The 20267-nt window shown below is 32.8% G+C and overlaps 1 protein-coding gene across 1 annotated transcript; it reads right to left on the bottom strand.

The window, feature by feature from the left end:
* Positions 1 to 495: 495 nt before the first annotated feature.
* LOC143046045 (serine protease hepsin-like) lies at positions 496 to 18747 on the bottom strand. Its single transcript, XM_076219007.1, has 4 exons — positions 18146 to 18747; positions 11249 to 11798; positions 3626 to 3762; positions 496 to 2533 (listed from the first exon to the last, which is right to left on the bottom strand). The coding sequence occupies exons 1-4, from the start codon at positions 18224 to 18226 to the stop codon at positions 1847 to 1849; spliced, it is 1455 nt and encodes a 484-aa protein (XP_076075122.1). The 5' UTR covers positions 18227 to 18747; the 3' UTR covers positions 496 to 1846.
* Between the last annotated feature and the right edge of the window lie 1520 nt (positions 18748 to 20267).

Raw genomic sequence — 20267 nt, 5'->3', positions numbered from 1 at the left:
TACGTTTGATTTTGTAAGTTTTTATGGAATTCTCTATTTTTGAATATAACTTGGAGTTTGGTATTTTTGTTAATACTATTTCATTGTGACATCGCTGATACGTTCTGTTCAAGTTTGTTTAAGTGAAATGCCAATATGTAGTTCTAAATTGCAATATAATAATTACTAGTTTTATATATATTAAAGTTATTCTTTAATTTACCAGTAATTTTCAATATGTAACGAATAATTTTCCACATGTATGACCTAGCAATAAAACTTTGACTAGTAAACGCCCAGTCGTTGGATATTTTACGTTTGTAATTTCGTTCAAAGGGCACAAATGGGATGAAGGAGTAAAATAACTTTGCTGTGTTTTATCTACAATAATAGTAAGGTTTTACTTTTACTAAACTCGTGATATGTTATAACTGTCATACGATTCTGAAAATAGAGTTATGCATTATTTGAATGTATTACTTTATTCAACGAAATTAAAATTATAGTGAGTGAAAATGAGCATTCATAATGTTTATTCTTGGTTCTCACATTCGTACAATTCAAACATAAAATATAATCAAAAATACAAATTAATTACAACATTTAATATACAGAGACGACATCAGCAAATGTAAAATCTTGTTTCGAGTATTTTTATCAAACGTATGATCAAGACCTACCAATAATGTTTTTTACATATACAGGTGGGCTTTTGTATCCCCCCCCCCCCCCCGAGAGCTTGACTAGTCGATTATTATAAATGTGTTTCCTCTTATATAAAATGATTTCAATATTTGCAGGTAACGTCATATAAATTGTTTTCATCGTTGTAACTAAATTGGGATAGATTATTCAAAGTTAATCATCATGTTAACGCGGTGTAGGTCCTTTGACAATCTAAAGTATCTTTTTCTTGTCTCAAAAGAAAATATCAAATTAGTTATGCGCTCATGTAACATTATTTTAAAGGTTATTTTAGTCAAAAAGTATATTTTTTAATGTTATACGTTTGTCTTTACTGATAAGATAAATGTCTTCTAGGGAAATGTAACGAAATCCCACAAGTTGGACAGATAGATAATAGTTTGGATGAACTAAACAATTAAAACAACACTTTATTTATGCGTACGTCCAAAGCGCTTTTCTGTATTTATCTACATCAGAATCGCGAACAGCCTAATATTGAGAGCCACGTTTACCGAAACAGTTACAGAGGTATACAACCAGATAGGACGTTAACACAACAGTCAAAGTCAACTTTTCCTGAGGGAGTTGAAAAATATATGAAACAACTAAAGACTTGGTTGCTTTTTTAGATATTTTGTCACTTGTGGGGCTCTGGACAATACTAAACTAAAGATGCAGTAAATGCGTAAACCATAGGAATGTGTTCATATAAATCATATAATATCATTCCCCTTTCAACAGGGGTCTATGTTCGTTATTTACATGGTTTAAAGTTGTTAAAACAGTATGAGTTTGACACATTACTTATCATTCCACACTTATAATATCATGTTTTCTCTTCTGTACAGTTAATAATCATAGTTCATTAATACCATTAGTAATAAATGCAATAAAATCAGTTAACCCGTTTGATTTGTTCAACATTCAACAAATATAGAAACATTGAAAATCTTCTTCTATCACATGTTCAAACATACGCACACGTTAGTCTCTTTGCTGCCTTTTAAAATACCCGTATGAACTGTAACGTATCTTATCACTATTAATCAAAGGTTTGGGTTTGATCTTTTTTATCTTCAAAAATTATCCTTAGTAGCATGTAATGAGAGTTAATGACTCGTTTAACCCTTCTCTGTCTCCTTGCATGTGATGTTCTTTTTATTACTCATGCATACACATTTTACGGTTTTTCATTCTGTTTTATAATTTTGTTGATCCAACGAATATAATGTGAAACGTTTGTATAAATACCGTATTTACCCTTCTGACCACACCCTTCCCCGTAACTTGTTACACCGTAGACAATCCATCGCGTTGTACCGTTAATATTCTTTGGGCATAAAAGTGGGCCTCCACTGTCACCAGCACACGAATCTATCCCGCCTTTTTTGTAGCCCGCGCATATCTGTTTCTCAGTTATCTTGTAGTCGAATGCCTTCCGACATTTCTTCTTGTTAACAATAGGAACTTCAGCTTCTTGTAAAACAGTCGATCCGAAAAGATGCGTATTTTTTTCCTTTCCCCATCCAACTGTCATACACATTGTTTGGTCTGGAATGTCTTCTCCTTCCTCTGGTAGACATGCGTACTCCACGTTATTCTTTACTTTTTCTGGTTTCTTGAGTTTTAGCAAAGCAATGTCGTTGGTTATTGTTTCGTAATCAAAGTTGTGATGTGGGTAATCACTATCAAGACGCAGGTCAACTTCCCTTCCTTCTACTAAACGCATATCGTGTTCTCCTATTCTGACAATTACCCTCCGTCGTTTACCGCGTTTTCTAATACAATGTGCTGCCGTTAACACCCATCCAGGGGCAATAAGGGTCCCTCCACAATATTGTTCTTTCCATCTTGTTAAAATTGCAACCTGAAACATTTAATTTAGGAAAGTTATATTTAATATTTCCGATATTTATATACAAAAATTGTTTTTTTATTCTACAATTTATTGCCGGCACTTGCGTTTCAGTTATAGTGGTGTAGTTTATATTCAAATCATTGTTTCTGATTTTTCAGAGACATCCACATAGCGCGATGAGTAACCCAAAATAGATTGTTACGCAGATAAATGATATTCACAATACCGCTTACTCAACATGGAAGCGCAGTAACAGGAGACTTTATTTGTACAAGCACAAATAAGCAAACATGTATTTGTATAGCTGTTATTTGTGCAATGGTTTGCTGATTACAGGATACAATCATATAAATAGGAAAAAAGTGCTGATTATCAAATTAAATGCATTCATTTACAATTTAAATACAAATATTTCAAAATATCTGACCAAGTTAGAAAGTGAGAAAACACGGGTCAAATTAATATTGCGGAAGTGTAACAATAATCGGCACTCACAATTTTAAAGATGAGATTGTAGTATTGCGATATAATATTTTTAAGAGTGTTAAAAACATAACGGTTTTATTTTCAGTTTTAATAAATAAAAAAAACTTTTCCCTTCTCCTTATGCACCCTCGCTTACGATCTGTGTGTTAACACTTGCGCTTTCTTGGGGGTGTTGTCTCATTGCCGTTTACTACTATCTATTTTAGACTTATAAGTAATAAATACCATAATTAGCCTGACAAGGATCAAATCGGGTTTTTGATTCCTTTACACTTAAAATTAGTTCTGACTAATGAAGAAGTGTTAGAATACAATATGAATGATGAGTAAAATAGACTTTCGAGATTAAAGCAATGCACGTTTCATTCAACTTTATAATATTTTATCTATCATGTATCTCTTGTCTCTTTACGTTAAATATACAGATTTCCTAACCACTGTTCAAGTTATACCGAATAACATGATTTTTTTTTAAATATAATAAATGATTTGCGTAAAAAGTGTTTTTTGTGGTTATCATGCAAACCGTGTAAATTTAGGAGTATTTTTGACAATATCATGCTCTTCATCTTTGATATATATATATATAATGATAGTTTTATCATAATGATTTACCTGCCACGGCCAGCTGTAAGGTGTGGCCTCTTTACCCCCTACTATTCTGTAAGATCCGCCACTACGTACTCCGCACCGACCTTTCATGTCCTCTAGCGTTGATGATATAATAGTGGAATGGGTTTTCGACTTGTCACCTTCAAAATGAAAGACAGAATTTACTTATTTTCAAAAAGACAATGTCAACATACAATTGATTTTTCAATGTTTTTGCGAACAACTGAGAAAATATATCGTAGCTATTTCGCAGTTAACATGTACAAAACAAAACATGTTTTTGTGTGACAAGCAACGGTGTCATCCTTTTAACATCTGAAGCTCTGTACAGTCTATTTTAAATATTTATTGATGCAAAGAACTACATAGAAAGATATACATCATAAACTAGATGACAACCTTTCAAGTCGACGTAAAAATACATCATGCAACTAATTATAATGAAATCTAACCTATTGGTACAGTAGTCTAAAGCTAGCAGTGTTGCCTTTTTTGGAATCCCAAAAGGGTACTAAACAAACCAGTTTCGACATTGTTGAATTGAACGAAAAATGTAGATATGATATAATTGTTACAGTTGTCTCGACTTCTCGTGAGTAAACAATAAAATTTGCATATATCTAACAGTGTTGTCAATTTTGACATTTTCTCCAAGGAGTATTTTTTTTTTTTTCAGAGAAGGAGAGATCACATTCCATCAAGAATGACTGCAGTGTTTTAAAGATTTTCATCAGACCAAGATGTACGCTAGAGACTTGATAATAGGTCATTCTTAAAACTTTAAAAAAAACTTGAAGGCCACTTATATAAGCTAAATCATACTAAGTAAATATTTACTGTGAATTCAGTAATATTCGTTGGATACCAATTTTCGAGGATTTCAAACCCCTTTGTTTATCATGGTATGCATATCTTTACGTTAAAAGTGTTTGATTTCTTCATAGTTATAGTTATCACGCATCTCATTTTGAACTTGCTGTACAAAATTTCTAGGAATGTCTCACTTACGTATTTACTTGGGACAAAATCAATCCTTAATTTCTTACCAAAGAAAATAAGATTGTAAAGAAGAAAACGTAACTAAAGACTCTTTTAATCGCTCCGGGTTATTAAAACAGCTTTTATAAAATTCTAGAGCTATTAGAAAAACAATTTGATCATTAAAAATATTATGGCAGATAATATTTATTTACTAAATGCATTTATTTTACATATGCAATTTTTGAAACATGCATTTTAGTGGGTGACGTTATAACTTAATGATTTTAGGAATCTGGTGTTTATAACAGATCTTCCGTTTCGTCTGTAATGAATCCATTTACAGTTGTAACTCAGAACTTATGTAATGGCATGCAAATATAGGTCTTGTTTTTAGATCACCTGGCCCGAAGGACCAAGTGAGCTTTCCCCATCACTTTGCGTCCGGCGTCCGTCGTCGTTAACTTTACAAAATTCTTCTCCTCTGAAACTACTTGGCCAAATTAATCAAAACTTGGCCACAATCATCATTGGGGTATCTAGTTTAAAAAATGTGTCCGGTGAACATACAACATAGGGGTAAAATGCAGTTTTTGGCTTATAACTCAAAAACCAAAGCATTTAGAGCAAATCTGACATGGGGTAAAATTGCTCATCAGGTCAAGATCTATCTTCCCTGAAATGTTCAGATGAATCGGACAACCCGTTGTTGGGTTGCTGCCCCTAAATTAGTAATTTTAAGGAAATTTTACTTTTTTTGGTTATTATCTTGAATATTATTCAAACAGCAATAATGGTCAGCAAAGTAAGATTTACAAATAAGTCAACATGACCGAAATGGTCAGTTGACCCCTTTAGAAGTCATTGCCCTTTATAGTCAATTTTTAACCATTTTTCGTAAATCTGGTAATCTTTTACAAAAATCTTCTCCTCTGAAACTACTGGGCCAAATTAATCAAAATTTGGCCACAATCATCATTGGGGTGTCTAGTTTGAAAAATGTGTGGCGTGACCCAGCCAACCAACCAAGATGACCGCCATGGCTTAAAATAGAACATAGGGGTAAAATGTAGATTTTGGCTTATAACTCTATAACCAAAGCATTTAGAGCAAATCTGACATGGGGTAAAATAATCTATTAGGTGAAGATCTATCTGACTTGAAATTTTCAGACTAATCGGACAACCCGTTGTTGGGTTGCTGCCCCTGAATTAGTAATTTTAAGGAAATTTTGCAGTTTTTGCTTATTATCTTGAATATTATTATAGATAGAGATAAACTGTAAACAGCAATAATGTTCAGCAAAGTATTACTACTAAGATCTACAAATAAGTCAACATGACCAAAATTGTCAGTTGACCCATTACGGAGTTATTGCCCTTTATAGTCAATTTTTAACCATTTTTCTAAAATTTTAGTATTCTTTTAAAAAATCTTCTTCTCTGAAACTACTGGGCCACATTTAACCAAACTTGGCCACATTGGGTATCTAGTTTTAAAAATGTGTGGCATGAACCTGCCAACCAACAAAGATGGCCTCCATGGCTAAAAATTATACATAGGAGTAAAATGTAGATTTTGGCTTATATCTCTGAAACCAACGCATTTAGAGCAAATCTGACAGGGGATAATGTGTTAATCAGGTCAAGATTTATCTGCCCTAAATTTTCAGACAAAATAGACAACCTGTTGTTGGGTTGCTGCCCCAGAATTTGTAATTTTAAGGAAATTTTGCAGTTTTTGGTTATTATCTTGAATATTATAATAGATAGAGATAAACTGTAAACAGCAATAATGTTCAGCAAAGTAAGATCTACAAATAAGTCAAGACATGACCAAAATTGTCAGTTTACCCCTTAAAGAGTTATTGCCCTTTATAGTCATTTTTTAACAATTTTCATAATTTTTTTAAAAATTTTTAGAATATATTTTCCACTGTAATTACGGGGCCAAGTTCATTATAGATAGAGATAATTGTAGCAAGAAGAATGTCCAGTAAAGTAAGATCTACAAACACATCATGATCACCAAAACACAATTTTGTCATGAATTTATCTGTGTCCATTGTTTAATATGCATATAGACCAAGGTGAGCGACACAGGCTCTTGAGAACCTCTAGTTTTTTTTAAATTTGCTGTTATATATCTTTAGAAAACTATGTAAATTATTGAACAATCTTCCTCAAGCATAGCTCTGATTCTTTTATGTGGTTCTGCTAGACATCCTGGTCTTATTTTTTTTGGTTATATCAGCACTTCAAATTTTAATAAGGTTTTGAATTTTCAAATTATTTCGCCTTGAGCATGAATGTAGAGACGGTAATTTTGAAATGCGCATATGGTGCAGTAGAAATGGTATGGTTGGTCACCAGTATGTATTTTATATATCAACAATTGACCGTTTTATATTAAAACGACAATCTATCGGTTCCACACGGGAAGTATAATACTGCTTCTGAAACAATTTTTTAATAAGACCAAATCAATAGCAGCTATTTGATCGTTAAATCATCGGTAGTTTCGGATTCCTTGTGTACGATAGCCGTCGGTTCTTCCTGTTCTGTTCAGTAGGTATAAAAAGACGATTAACAAAACCTTCAAACGGATTACTATTATATAAGTGTTTGATGCGGTTTTAAGCAGAAGATATAAATAATTTGGTAATTTAAATTGACGTTTTACATCAAATATCATCTTTTAATTACTTTCCACCTTCCCGTTATTCTGAGCAACCTGTACTGATATTAATTACTTTTTTTCTGTATTGATAGAATTTTGATCTATACATTTCAACATTCTTGGTTTGTGTAATGAAGTTTCTAAGCACTTTAAACAAAGCAAGGTCTCTGATTGCTGGCTTTTTGTAAACACAGCTAGGTCTCTGATTGCTGGTTTTTCGTAAATACAGCAAGGTCTCTGATTGTTGGCTTTTTGAAAACACAGCAAGGTTTCTGATTGTTGGTTTTTTGTAGACACAGCAAGGTCTCTGATTGCTGGCTTTTCGTACACACAGACATGTCTCTGATTGCTGTTTTTTTTTTTTTGTTTTTTTTTTTTTGTAAAAAAAAAAGCAAGGTCTCTGATTGTTGGCTTTTTAAAAAAACACAGCAAGGTCTCTGATTGCTGGTCTATTGATGTTGTTGGATTGCAATTTTACAAGTAAAACCCGGCTAAGACTCTAGCATAATTTGAAACTAATGTTTCATGACATGAAAGGGAAAAAAATGCTACATAGAATTGTATGAACGTACGGTTATTTGAGCAAACCTCAGAAACCATTATCTTCATAATCTCGAAAACAGTAAGAGATAAAACTTATATAAAAACATCGCTTTCTGACATTTAGTAAACTAGGGCTGTATAGCCAGTCAAAGCCGTTTAAAACTTCAATCATTATCTAGTAAACGTCGGTTTAAGTCATTCCAGCACATTAGACTCGACAAATGTTTCCAGTACGTGTATAATCAAATATGTTCTACTCTCCAATATGTTCTTTTTGACCGGGCCCGAGTTGTTGGTGCTACGTCTTACAAAGCCGTGGTGTAGTGGTTAGTGCATCGGACTACTAACACAAAGGTTCTTGGTTCGATTCCCGTTTAGGGATGAAAAATTCAGAAACTCAATTTTCGGCTCTCCCTTGACACCATCTGCAAGTATGGTCTTCATGAAACGATGATAGTCCGTCGGAAGGGGACGAAAAATGGCTGACCCGTGTTAAGAAAAAGCCATATCTCTTACACATTAAAGACACCTTGTAGATTTCGAAAAAGAGTAGTTAATGCCGCTACAAGGCAGCACTCGCACCCGCAAAGTGGAAACGGATTAATATAAGTTGCAAAACTTGTTTCCCAATCCACTATAAATAAATATGTTTAAACTCAAGTCTATACTCAAATTATTTTTGCGAAGAATATTGTTGCAACCGGTGCTAGGACCCGTCTTTAATTTGCAATTAGGTGAGAGATTTGATTTGCTCCGAGTTGACTTTTAGATGAAGAACAGCAATAAAAGCTAATCTATTTATTATTAATCTAAAGTCAAAGATTTAAACACCGTATGAAGTGAATATCAGTGAAAATCAAAATTAGTATTTAGAATGTCTGGTTCAGGACACTCTTCGGTCCCTTTTTAATTTATAGTGGATGCGTTGATCATTTAAATTTAGGAATTCAAACGGAAAACCTTAAAAAAGAAAGTTCAAATTTCCATAATTAAAAAAAGCTCTATGTATAATGCCTTTGTCGCTTTTGTGGGTTTGTTTTCTCTCAGAATGTTCAGTTAACTAAAACCTAAGTTGTCTTATGGAACTATTATAGATACAACAAACGACAGCATCATGAATACCGCCAAAATTTTGTGACCGTATACAAAAACTACTGTTTCAAATTTGAACTGAGATTTTATTTTTTTTTGCACAGCAGTGATTCAATTTAGTAGCAGGTACAATTCCATACTGATTTGTAGTCAGCCAGTCCCTCGTATATATCTGTAATGTAATTTTAAATAGCCATTTGTATATCAAAACGTTTTCACTCAAGACATACCAACGTCGTATGTCTATAAATCTTGAGTTTATTAAATAAATCGGGTCAGACATTTATAGACATTTTACCACGTTATCTAACACAGGACCATACGTATTTGTTTTAGGGTGATCAATCATAGGGTATTTTTCGATTTCAGATCAATATCGAGGAACTAGTTATTACCGAGTTAATAGCGGAAAGTCATGAACGTCACTTTGGCGAGAAATCATTTATCTACAATTAATATTATGAATCGGAGAAATAACCGGTCTGACATTGCCGTAATTTAATTTTCTTTGATGGTATATGTTATTAGATATAAACAGCAATATGTCTGAATGTATAAATTACTTTTACAATTGAAGGTGTGGCACTTGCGTATTGCGTTCCATTTATATGCAGTCTGGACGTAGGTTTGTTAAGACTGTTTATTTGTGTTTTATGCAATACTGTGCGGATAACAAAGAAAATAATTATCCAGCCCATTAATATCTGCATTGTCGCAGAAAAATTATACAGATAAAATATAGGGCGTGTGTTGCTTACATGTTTAATAATAATAGGTATTCTTAATTTTATGTACTCAGGTATTTTTGATTTGTTAAATTCACAGAATAAATGCTTACTTATCAACAACCTAATCTGTATCGGAACAATAACACCAACGGACCAATTTTTTTTTTCTGCACCAAGTTTCAGTGCAAACTTTTGCTAAATATATATAAAACATATCAGACGACTAGCCTTTAAAATCTATGCTACTAAATTCTTAGTTCCGCAATCATGTTTCACTGTTTGCTGTACATTGTTCGATACTAGTGAAGTAAGTTCGTCAAAGAACAAAATGTGAATATTTGACCTGTTAAAAAGTCCATTTATATAGCAGACTGTTCAATATCCTTGTCAGAAAAAAAGAGTCTTCTGCTATGTACATACATGTATCACCTGTCATCCGAATTCACACTCGATTAATTTACAGTGGATCAGACAACTTTTCCGGTATTTAAAGATCGAAGACCGCGATAGCATGTCTACCCAAAAAGGCGCAAGCCAGGGCCGACCGTGCAAGGACTGTATAGCCAGTCAAGGTTGTTTAACAATTCCATTTGTTGTAAAATATCGCTAGTAATACAAGGACACAAATGCATCGTTTCGGTCGGTGAACTACAGGAATATGTCCAAAAAGTTCGAAATTAAACGCAGATCGATAATTTTAAAGTCAGTCTGAACAATTTCACGGAGAATCGACATTAAAAGCGCTTTGCCCCATGATATTTCTCAATGGAGTTTAACGAAATGTATGTCAAAAATTTACATTATCCATATGTCGGCTGAGCAAAAATTGCTGCATTACACATTACATGCAATTACTTGGGAAAATGTAATGCAATTACCATGCATTACAATTACAAATTTGCTTTATCCCATGCCTGCTTGAGATTAAAAAAAATAGAACCATCGATTATTTTGGAGAGAGTTGTGGCGTTTCGAAATGTAAACATAATGTTCGAAACAATATTGCAAGTGTTCAGATGCTTACATTTCTCCTTGGTATCAAAATGACAACGGTTGATATCGAAGATATTCCAATAAATTCAGGAATATGGCTAGCACAAAAGATGATAAATCCTGAGAATCGCTCGTTTTTTTAAAAAAGAAAATGCATAGGTTTTTGTTTCTTATTTGGCCCAAAGTCAAAGCACATGAATTCGATGGTATTTTGTTGGCTCATGAAAAGGTCTCAAACCAATACATGTTTTGGCCGAACCCATTGTGACCACGGATAAATAATATACTACAATGTTTCCATAATATGTTTATAGGCAATGGCTTATATGCTATGCTCAACAATATTAATCTTTTAGAATCTTTCAATTTTAGTGATAGGTATGTGAGCCCATCTGGAACAGCACGAATTTCATTATTTTTCTTGTATTTTGGATATTGCGTTTTAGATGAAATAAACACTGGTCATTGGTTTTATTTTTATAACAAAATCAGCAAAGTGGAACAATAATCATGTTTCAAGTTAATAAAGTTCCTTAGTTACTACCACATTTTTGTTTTCGAAATCCAAAAGTAAGGAAAATATAAAATATACCTGTCGTTTAAAACTACGTACCTTTCGGTCTTGGTCTTGATGGCTCGCGATCTTTAAAACCTGATTTACGTCTATGTTTACTTTGTTTTTCAGATGAAGAATAAAACGGATTAAGTGTTAACTTTTTACAAGACGTCCTTCGTGGTCGGCATTTCTTTTCTTCTTGTATATAACTACTACCGCATATATCGGATTCTTTACATTTTCTATTCCGTCTTCGCTTACACGCACGAGTACACCTTCCCCAATTGGACCATGTATCATATAACAAGTCATATAAAAGTTCCTCTATCAATCTGTTTCTCCTTCTGTAGCCTATAACTTTGTACGATAAAGAGTTACAAGTACCAGTCTTTCTTACACACTTTTGTTTGTCTTTGACGATTGTATCACCACATACTTTGTGATGCATACATGTCCGTTTCCGAGTTTGTTCACACCTTCTGTTACATCTAGACCAAGCAGACCACGTGCTATAATTGTCACTTAATAATTTACTGGACAGAAGATTGTCTAAAGAAGTATTAGCTTTCTGGATCATTCTGTTAACTGTTCGTTTGCTGTCTATATCCTGAAAAATAAGAATATTAATATTAAAAAAAATAGAAGAATGCAACCGTAGAACATTGATGTCCCCACCAAAGATTCTAGGGAGCCTAGCTATGATTGTATTTATAAGTACAAAGCGTTATTAATGTACGAAATACTTGTCTTATGAACTGTTGGAGGGTGTTATTTCAACGATTTGTAATTCTTAAATCTGCTATGATTTTCGAATTAAAGGGACCAAATTGTCTTTAATACCATCACCAGTTGACATTTATAAAAACCGTTTTAAATCAATTTTAAAAACCAAACAGACAGGAGCTATATATAGACAGGATAATTATATTACGTTAATCAAATAAGTCTAGTTTATTACTACCCAAATGAAAAACTCGTAATTGCAAAAATTGAATTTGACTTTTAAATATCTTTTCAATAAAACTGGTGTTTGATTTTCCATAAAGAGGTAATTCTACAATTACAACTAGAATCGTTGTGTTGTGCCTCCTGACATTTTGAAGTAATTGTTAAAAATATTACCATAACTGTTTTTTGCAATTAAAACGTACATTCAAATAGTCTGATAGCATTTAGAAATTTAATTTTAGAAATTGTTAATGTATACGCATTCATGGTTGGTTATTTAACTGTTAGATTTCATCTGATATTATTTTAATTCAATTAGGAACACAATAGAAAGCTAAGAATAAAATGGCATAGACAGAAACGTGTATACCTTCGAATTTCCCAAAGGATTATTTTACTTGTAGTCACGAGAGGTTTGAATGCCAGAAGAATGTATAAATCTGTTGAGAACTTTGAAGTAGATCCCATCTCGTCCTACGGAACCTTATAAGGTGACTAATAGATGTTTATTTATGGACATTCTGTCCTTCTGATGGATAGCTGTCTCATTTTTGTTGACTTTTACTCCATATCACTTTATACACGAAAAATATAAAACTGCGGGTCAAGTTTTCTTTTCTTACGATTATTATTTTTTTTCTATATTTAAACTTCATTGAACGCTGTTTTTCATTAGATGTGAAAGTCGAAATTCACACCCTTCATCTCGTTCGATCCACTTTTCAGAATATATCTACACAGAATATATCTATTACATTAATTGTTAATTCGTTCTCGTTCCAATATGCGTGAAATATTTGACACTAGACATTAACAACAATGATATAACCAATCAAAATGCAGAAAGTACCCTTTTGAAATAGAATACACAAAATTCATACAGTTGACTACCTTATTATAATATGAAAAAAATAAGTTGTGGTATGATTGCCAATGACACAACTAGCCATCGAATTTCAAATAAAGTGGATGTATAATCAATTATAGGCAACCGCACGGCCTTCAACAATGAGAAAAACTAAGTTACTCATACCGTGTGGTCGAATACACCTGAAACCTTTTTTCTCTATTTAAAACTAAACAAATTGATTATAAAGAAAAAGCCCTCCCCAATGCCAAATAACTTATATACCTAGTCAAGCTCCTTATGAATCTATATATTTATAAATCCATGAATTTCATATATTTGGGTGGAGTGTACCTGATGGAGGTAAATCAAGAAAATCACTTCGGACGCACGAATTTTTTATTACATCTACAGATTGTCCACTTCATTAATGTGTTATGATCAGTAAATATCTTTTGGGACACAGTGGCCATACAATTAGAATAAAATGTTTGAAGTAGTGATAAGGTATCTTATTCAAGACATCAATATAAAAAAGTAGATGTGGTATGATTGCCAATGAGACAACTATCCACAAAAGACCAAAATGACACAGATATTAACAACTATAGGTCACCGTACAACCTTCAACAATGAGCAAAGCCCATACCGCATAGTCAGCTATAAAAGGCCCCGATAAGACAATGTAAAACCATTCAAACGAGAAAACTAACGGCCTCATTTATGTAAAAAAAAAATGAACGAAAAACAAATATGTAACACATAAACAAACGACAACCACTGAATTACAGGCCTCTCACTTGGGACAGGCACATACATAAATAATGTGGCGGGGTTCAACATGTAAGCGGGATCCCAACCCTCCCCCTAACCTGGGACAGTGGTGTAACAGTACAACATAAGAACGAACTATAAAAATCAGTTGAAAAAGGCTTCACTCATCAGATGGACAAAAATACAAGTGGACGTGGCCCGGTACTTATACATCCCGACACCAAAAGACACTATGAACAGATCTGAGAGTACTCGCAGTTATCTGACTGCTAGTTCAAAGTCACTAACAACTAATAAAAAAAATCATGCAACTAAGACTAAACTATCAATCCGTACACATCCAACTCAAGCTATCATCTTTAATTAAATCGTCAACTATTTGAATAAAGCAAATATTTTTTTTTACTTTTTTCATATATTATTATCAGATATATAAAATAATAACAGTGAAGGATTAGGAGAGACACGCGTCCTCAGGACAAATTCCTGACATCTACAGCGAAGTCAGATGATAGAAATCTTAAAATGTCGATTTCTTCAGGATAAAATATTTCATTCATAAGCTGAACTTGTAGATTTTATCATCGACAAACACATGTCAAAACTATTTTAAACATATATCTGCATTTAAAATACGTTAACATGTTTTCCGAAATAAGATTCAAACTAATTAGCAAAGGAATTGAAACCTGGAAGGAAATACAAATGTATATGCATATTTAAGGATGAAACATCTGGAAAAAATATTGATTCTAGTCAACAAATATATATAGCCTATGACGTTGTAATTATATAAATAAGTAAGAGTTTTACCTTCATAGTCACTTTAAATATGCAGCAATTAATACCTATAATTATCAACTCCGGTCATTTACATCTAATAATAAAGTAGGTCAAATAACTATAATTATCTTAACATTTGCTTTTGGGTATTAAAGACTTAGTGGTTTTTTTTTACTACAGATCCCTCAATAATTGTTTGTTGCACAACGTCCTATATCCCTCAAAAGTACTTATAGTGTTGTACTTGTTTAAATAAACAGGTTGTATACTAGATAGATAATAAACAGAAGCGAACGATACCAAAAGGACATTTATAAACTCATTATAAATAAGTGTGTACGACAGGCGCGCGTTTCGTCTATAATAGACTTATCAGTGAGGCTTGAATCAAAAGAGTTAGAAAGGTCAATTAAAGCATACAACATGAACAGTATATATCCAAGTTTGTTACGTGTTCGATTAGTAGTCTCTAAATGACGACTTGACAGTACTAGTACACTAACCAGTAAATCGGTCATCGACATTGCTGCCTGACGTGTTTGTGTAATTTTGAGAATGTACTACAAGAAGGATGTATGTCTTAACTAAATAATCTGCATCAAATTAGTTTACAGAAAATGAGCAGTAATGCAACAACCCGTCAAAATGCCAAAAATTTCGGTTAGAGGGTTAACTACAAAAATCAATCACCATTTATCTGACTATTAACAGTATGTTGGTCGCATTTTTTCAACCTCATGTATTTTTATTCTTTTCAAGTGTTGCCTCTTGATATCAGATGTTTGACATTTTGCTCTAACATTTCGTTCAAGGCACTTACAGAGTGTCAGACTAAAAATAGTTTATAAACTGAAAATCCTAAAATTAGCTATATATGTTGCATCAAATGTTTGCCTCGACTATAACTTGTCCGAGACCACAATTATTTCGTAGTGCATTTCTTTTAGAAGATAAATGAAAATTAAAAAAATCCCACCTGCGCTTTCTCAATAAAATTTTTACAGTGTGTTGTACTACTTTTGGGACAAATTATATCAAAATTATAGAAAACTTCATCGGCTCTAACTCAAAATATGGACAATTTTATGAAATCTTTTGACAGCTTCCGAAGTGCTAATTTTCAACCTTTTTCAGCTGGACCAAATCACTACTTTCCTTTAAAATTCTGAACCCAAATTTTCTTAGTGTAATTTCATCCCCCTTCTTGCAATTTGAGGCATTAAACATGGAGAAATAAATTTGGAAGGGGTATAAAAATTAATGGCAAGTTACCCAATGTCAACACTAGGGACTATATTTGTGAACAACGGACCAACTATTGGAGCTCAAACCCTTTTTTCCCTCACAGCAATATTACTGATAAAGTTCCATTGATACCAAATATACGTATAGTACTTCAAATTTCTTTCTATGAATTAACTACCCTTCCATCTTTCTAACTGATATTGCTATATGTCTGTTACATATATAGTCAAGTCTTTCCACTATTTTCCGGAAAGTTGCGTGCATGATAAAGGTGCTTATTATTGGACTAACACAATAAACTGTCGACAAATCTTCATTATAATACCGCTTACCAAAGAAGGACATAATAGGTAAACTTTTTGTCACATCGTGTAAAAAATTCTAGTATTATTTGCCTAAGATAACTAATTTTAATTATGTTTGACCACGAATTCAAACTGCCAACGGAAATTTTAAGGGCATAATTGACATGATTGACAGGGTTAGAAATGTTGCATTGTATAAACAGGCCACAGTCCGATAGAACCTTCCTAAGATTTGAGTCGGTTCTGCCAAACGTGGCTGTGTACTTATACATTCAGCTGAGCAATAACGGACTCTCCTCCAAAACATGGGATTTACTTTCAGATGGGGGAAGTGTAGTAAGGGGATCTTTTGAAAAAGATATTATGTTTTAACATTACATGCATGGATTCAAACTATAGATATGTTTCATGGGAAATTTTAGTTTGACTGTTTGTAGTATTCACTATAAAATAAACCATCAAAGACACCAGATAATAATGGCATACTATAAATATAAATATGCCTTTGATTAAGTAGTATCCTTGAAAGAAATCCTATTTTCAAACAAGTTTTCAGTTTTTAAGAAAAAAGCGTGAACCCAAATTATTTTTAGTGAACTGAAAAACTGAAATATCAAATTAAATAAAGCAATAACTATTAACTATAAACACAACTATAAAATATTATATATCATCTAGCATTATTATTTATTCCGTTAAACTTCGCCTAAAAAAGACTGGGTATAAACCGATGTTACTTAGAAAAATCTTCTCTAATTTTCTTTTTTTTTTAAACGCTAGAGTTTCTGTGTGTTCTGTTGTCATTAAATTCAAACTTTCTAAAGAAAAGAAACATTCCACTCACAGTCATTTGTATACAAATAGTTTTTAAAATGTACTTTGAAATTATTCATTGAGCTGTTTCCCTATTCAGATGTCTCGGACGTAAAAACCATTTCACTAAAATTGAAATTGATTTGAATTGAAACGTAAATTAAATCCTTGAGCGAGGGAAAGGGTCATTGAGGACTTTTATCAATGGAATACAGCTTTGAGAAATGAGTTTACGCGCACGTACTATTAATGACGTCTGCTAAAAAGACGTATCAGTTGGTAAAAAAAAAAACATATCAAAGATAAATTTCATTACACTAGATATTTTATCAATAATTATTTATGATATAGAGTATTTCTTTTAATCAATTGGTGATGTTTATTTTAATAATCGTCAGATTGCGAATAGAACAGACATGTTGGTAGTTCCTATTTCCTGATCATTTCCATCGGCAATACACTTAAATTGGTTTTTGGGGAAATATGCTTCGTTAAAAATGAAGTAGAAAGTTGCTAAAACCCGTGACACAGCGTGAAGGTTAAACAGGATGTGTGTAGAGCTCCTATCAGTTTTACGTAAAAACATAGTAGTAGTAATTATAGACTAAGTAAGTAAACAAGATAATTAGTATAATTTCTGTAGATATAAGAAAAAACAGAACACGCGCAAGATGTTCTCTAAAAATAGTTTACGCAACATTCCCTTCAGTCGTGGTGTTAGTAAAACAGTTACGATTATCGCCAATTACACTTCCTGATATTTGAAGTAATGCTTCATATTTTTCCTATTTTTTAATGATTAATGAGAAATGTCTACAGGATGAGCGTTATTTTTCATTCGTTTGAACTAATGACACCTAACCTATTCAGAAACAGCACCTGTTAATGAGTTTTTGACTGGAAATGTATTCGGAAGTCACGAACTATTCCAAAATAGCAAAAACAATTATACCATCACATTACCAATAAACACTATCCTAAAATGAAATATAATTATCAGCATCGAAGATTACCTTCGGTGTAATTAATTTTAAATTAAGATTCATAGTTTTCTGGAGATTACCAGGAAAAAACACCTAATTAATAAACACTAAATTATATATGTCGGTTAATCTGTACTGATAGTTCGTTCTTCAAGTAAGCGATGCACTCAAAAATTGAATATTTTATGTTACTTCAAATATTTTACATTATATTTATGACGTTAATTACCAGTTATATGTAAAGAAAATAACTTACCAATGTTGAACTTTCAATCACATTTAGAGACACAATTAAAGTTGCTGTGAAGGTTAATATTTCATGTAAACACACCTGCATTCTCACTTTTTCTACATCCAGACAAATATAACGTACATCCGTAATCTGTTGTAAAATCTCAACACGGGTGATTCCTTTAAGTATGCAAGTATCTAACAGGTGGGCGAAAGCATTGGAAATTATATTCCACCCGTCCAAATAGTCAACATCACCAAGAAATTTTAATATACATAGGAAATTACTTATAAATTAGAAATTACAATCAGGCGTGCTCTATTGAATAACAATACATAAGTCAATCCCAAATGTTCATAATATTAAATTTGTCCTATGTAATTTTGATATAAGCACGCGGTTAACTCCTCCTTATTTTTTAGTTGTATTATCCCACAGACAGTTCACAAATCAGCTGAAGGCAATCACTGCAACTCTAATTACATACTGTTAGACGAGAAATCTGTCAATATATTTTGATTATTGGCCAAATCTATCTAGATTCGTGACATACTTTTAATATTTGAATTTTAAAGTGTAAGTATATAATGACAAGGCAATGAAATATGAAGGTCGATGGACGTCTGATAAGAGACTTACACCTTCAGCGAGATGCTCTATATTTATGTTTAACCTAAAGCCATGTTTTACATTGTTATCTTGATAATGGGTTATTCTCCAGGTGTTATCAACATGCAGGAAGGTACAGATAACATTAAACATTATCTATTATTCATAATTGTCACCTAGGTCATTCGAACGAGTTATTAATACTTCATTTTCATTGCTTGCCAATAAGTAATTTTCAATGAATGTAACGACTTTTGTGTTTGCTTGTGAACTGTCTAGAGAGTACATGTATACTATAAATGGTACATTAATTTATATTAGGGCTAAATACATTAAAAGGCTGATTTTTCGTACACCTTTGACATGTTTAGCACAAAAACTTGTTGATCCGTTATTTTTGTTTGAAGGTAAATAAATGAAAATTCTTTAGACATGTGTTACTGAATTAAAAAGATCCGATCGTTCTTTATTCTCGTTTTGGGTAGTAGAGGAAGAGCTGGACAATATGATTGCTTTTTTTTTAATTATCACAAGTTCGTACATATAGGCGAGTGAACTCATCTTATTGTTATATCACGCTAATTCGTGTTCATGTAAACTGCAGATGTTTGTCGTTTTTGTTCAGATCGAAAGTTTTGACTCCTGTTATTAGGAGCGTAACACGCAATGATAGTGTAGTTGGCGAGATTTGTTCTAGTGAGTTATGATTTTGGAAATAACGCTAATTAATAATTCATTTTTTCCATACTTGTAAGGTAAAAGGGGGTGGTACGCAGAGGCTGATCCAGCCCCCCCCCCCCCCCCCCCCCCCCGTTTATGGGAAACATTTGGTTGATTATTGGAGAATCACTGAGTCATGACCGGATAGGCCCCCCTCTTAGGCAGTCAGTGGGCCCCCACTTATGAAATTGTTTAGATCCGCCACTGGGACGTTTATCTTTAAAGCGTGTATAAATACCAATTTGATCAGACTGTGGACGTAATATCTATCCTTGTTAGTGATGGGTTTTAGATTTTACTTTTTTGAGGGGATAGGGGGTTCTTATGCAACTTTAAATATTGCTAGTCTAGTAAGGTAAGTGTAATACACGTTACCTACAAACATAAAAAAGAAAATGTGGTATGATTGCTAATAAGACAAAGCTCCACAAAAGATCAAATGACACAGAAATTAACAACTATATAACCGTACGGCCTGCAACAATGAGCAAAGCCCATACTGCATAGTCAGCTATCAAAGACGCCAAAATGACAAATGTTAATAAATTGAAGCTAGACAACTAACGGCCTAATGTATGTACAAAGCCCACATTGTTATTGATTTAAAAATAATTGACCGTTCACCGGCTTACATCCTGTACAGGGATAATGATTGAAAAAGCTCGTATTTAAAACACTACACCTTTAACAGCAAATACATTCAATGCTGGATATTTTTTTCTTCCCTATAAATATATAACGATTCTATATTTATAAATCGGGAAAAGATTTCCCCACTGCACGTTATCATATTCATGATTTAAACGGATACATACAA

Source organism: Mytilus galloprovincialis, chromosome 9 (genome assembly GCF_965363235.1).
Source record: "Mytilus galloprovincialis chromosome 9, xbMytGall1.hap1.1, whole genome shotgun sequence".
In the NCBI taxonomy this organism is placed as follows: Eukaryota; Metazoa; Mollusca; class Bivalvia; order Mytilida; family Mytilidae; genus Mytilus; species Mytilus galloprovincialis.
Note: the sequence above shows the minus strand (reverse complement) of the source record. Positions and strands in the feature narration are given on the sequence as shown.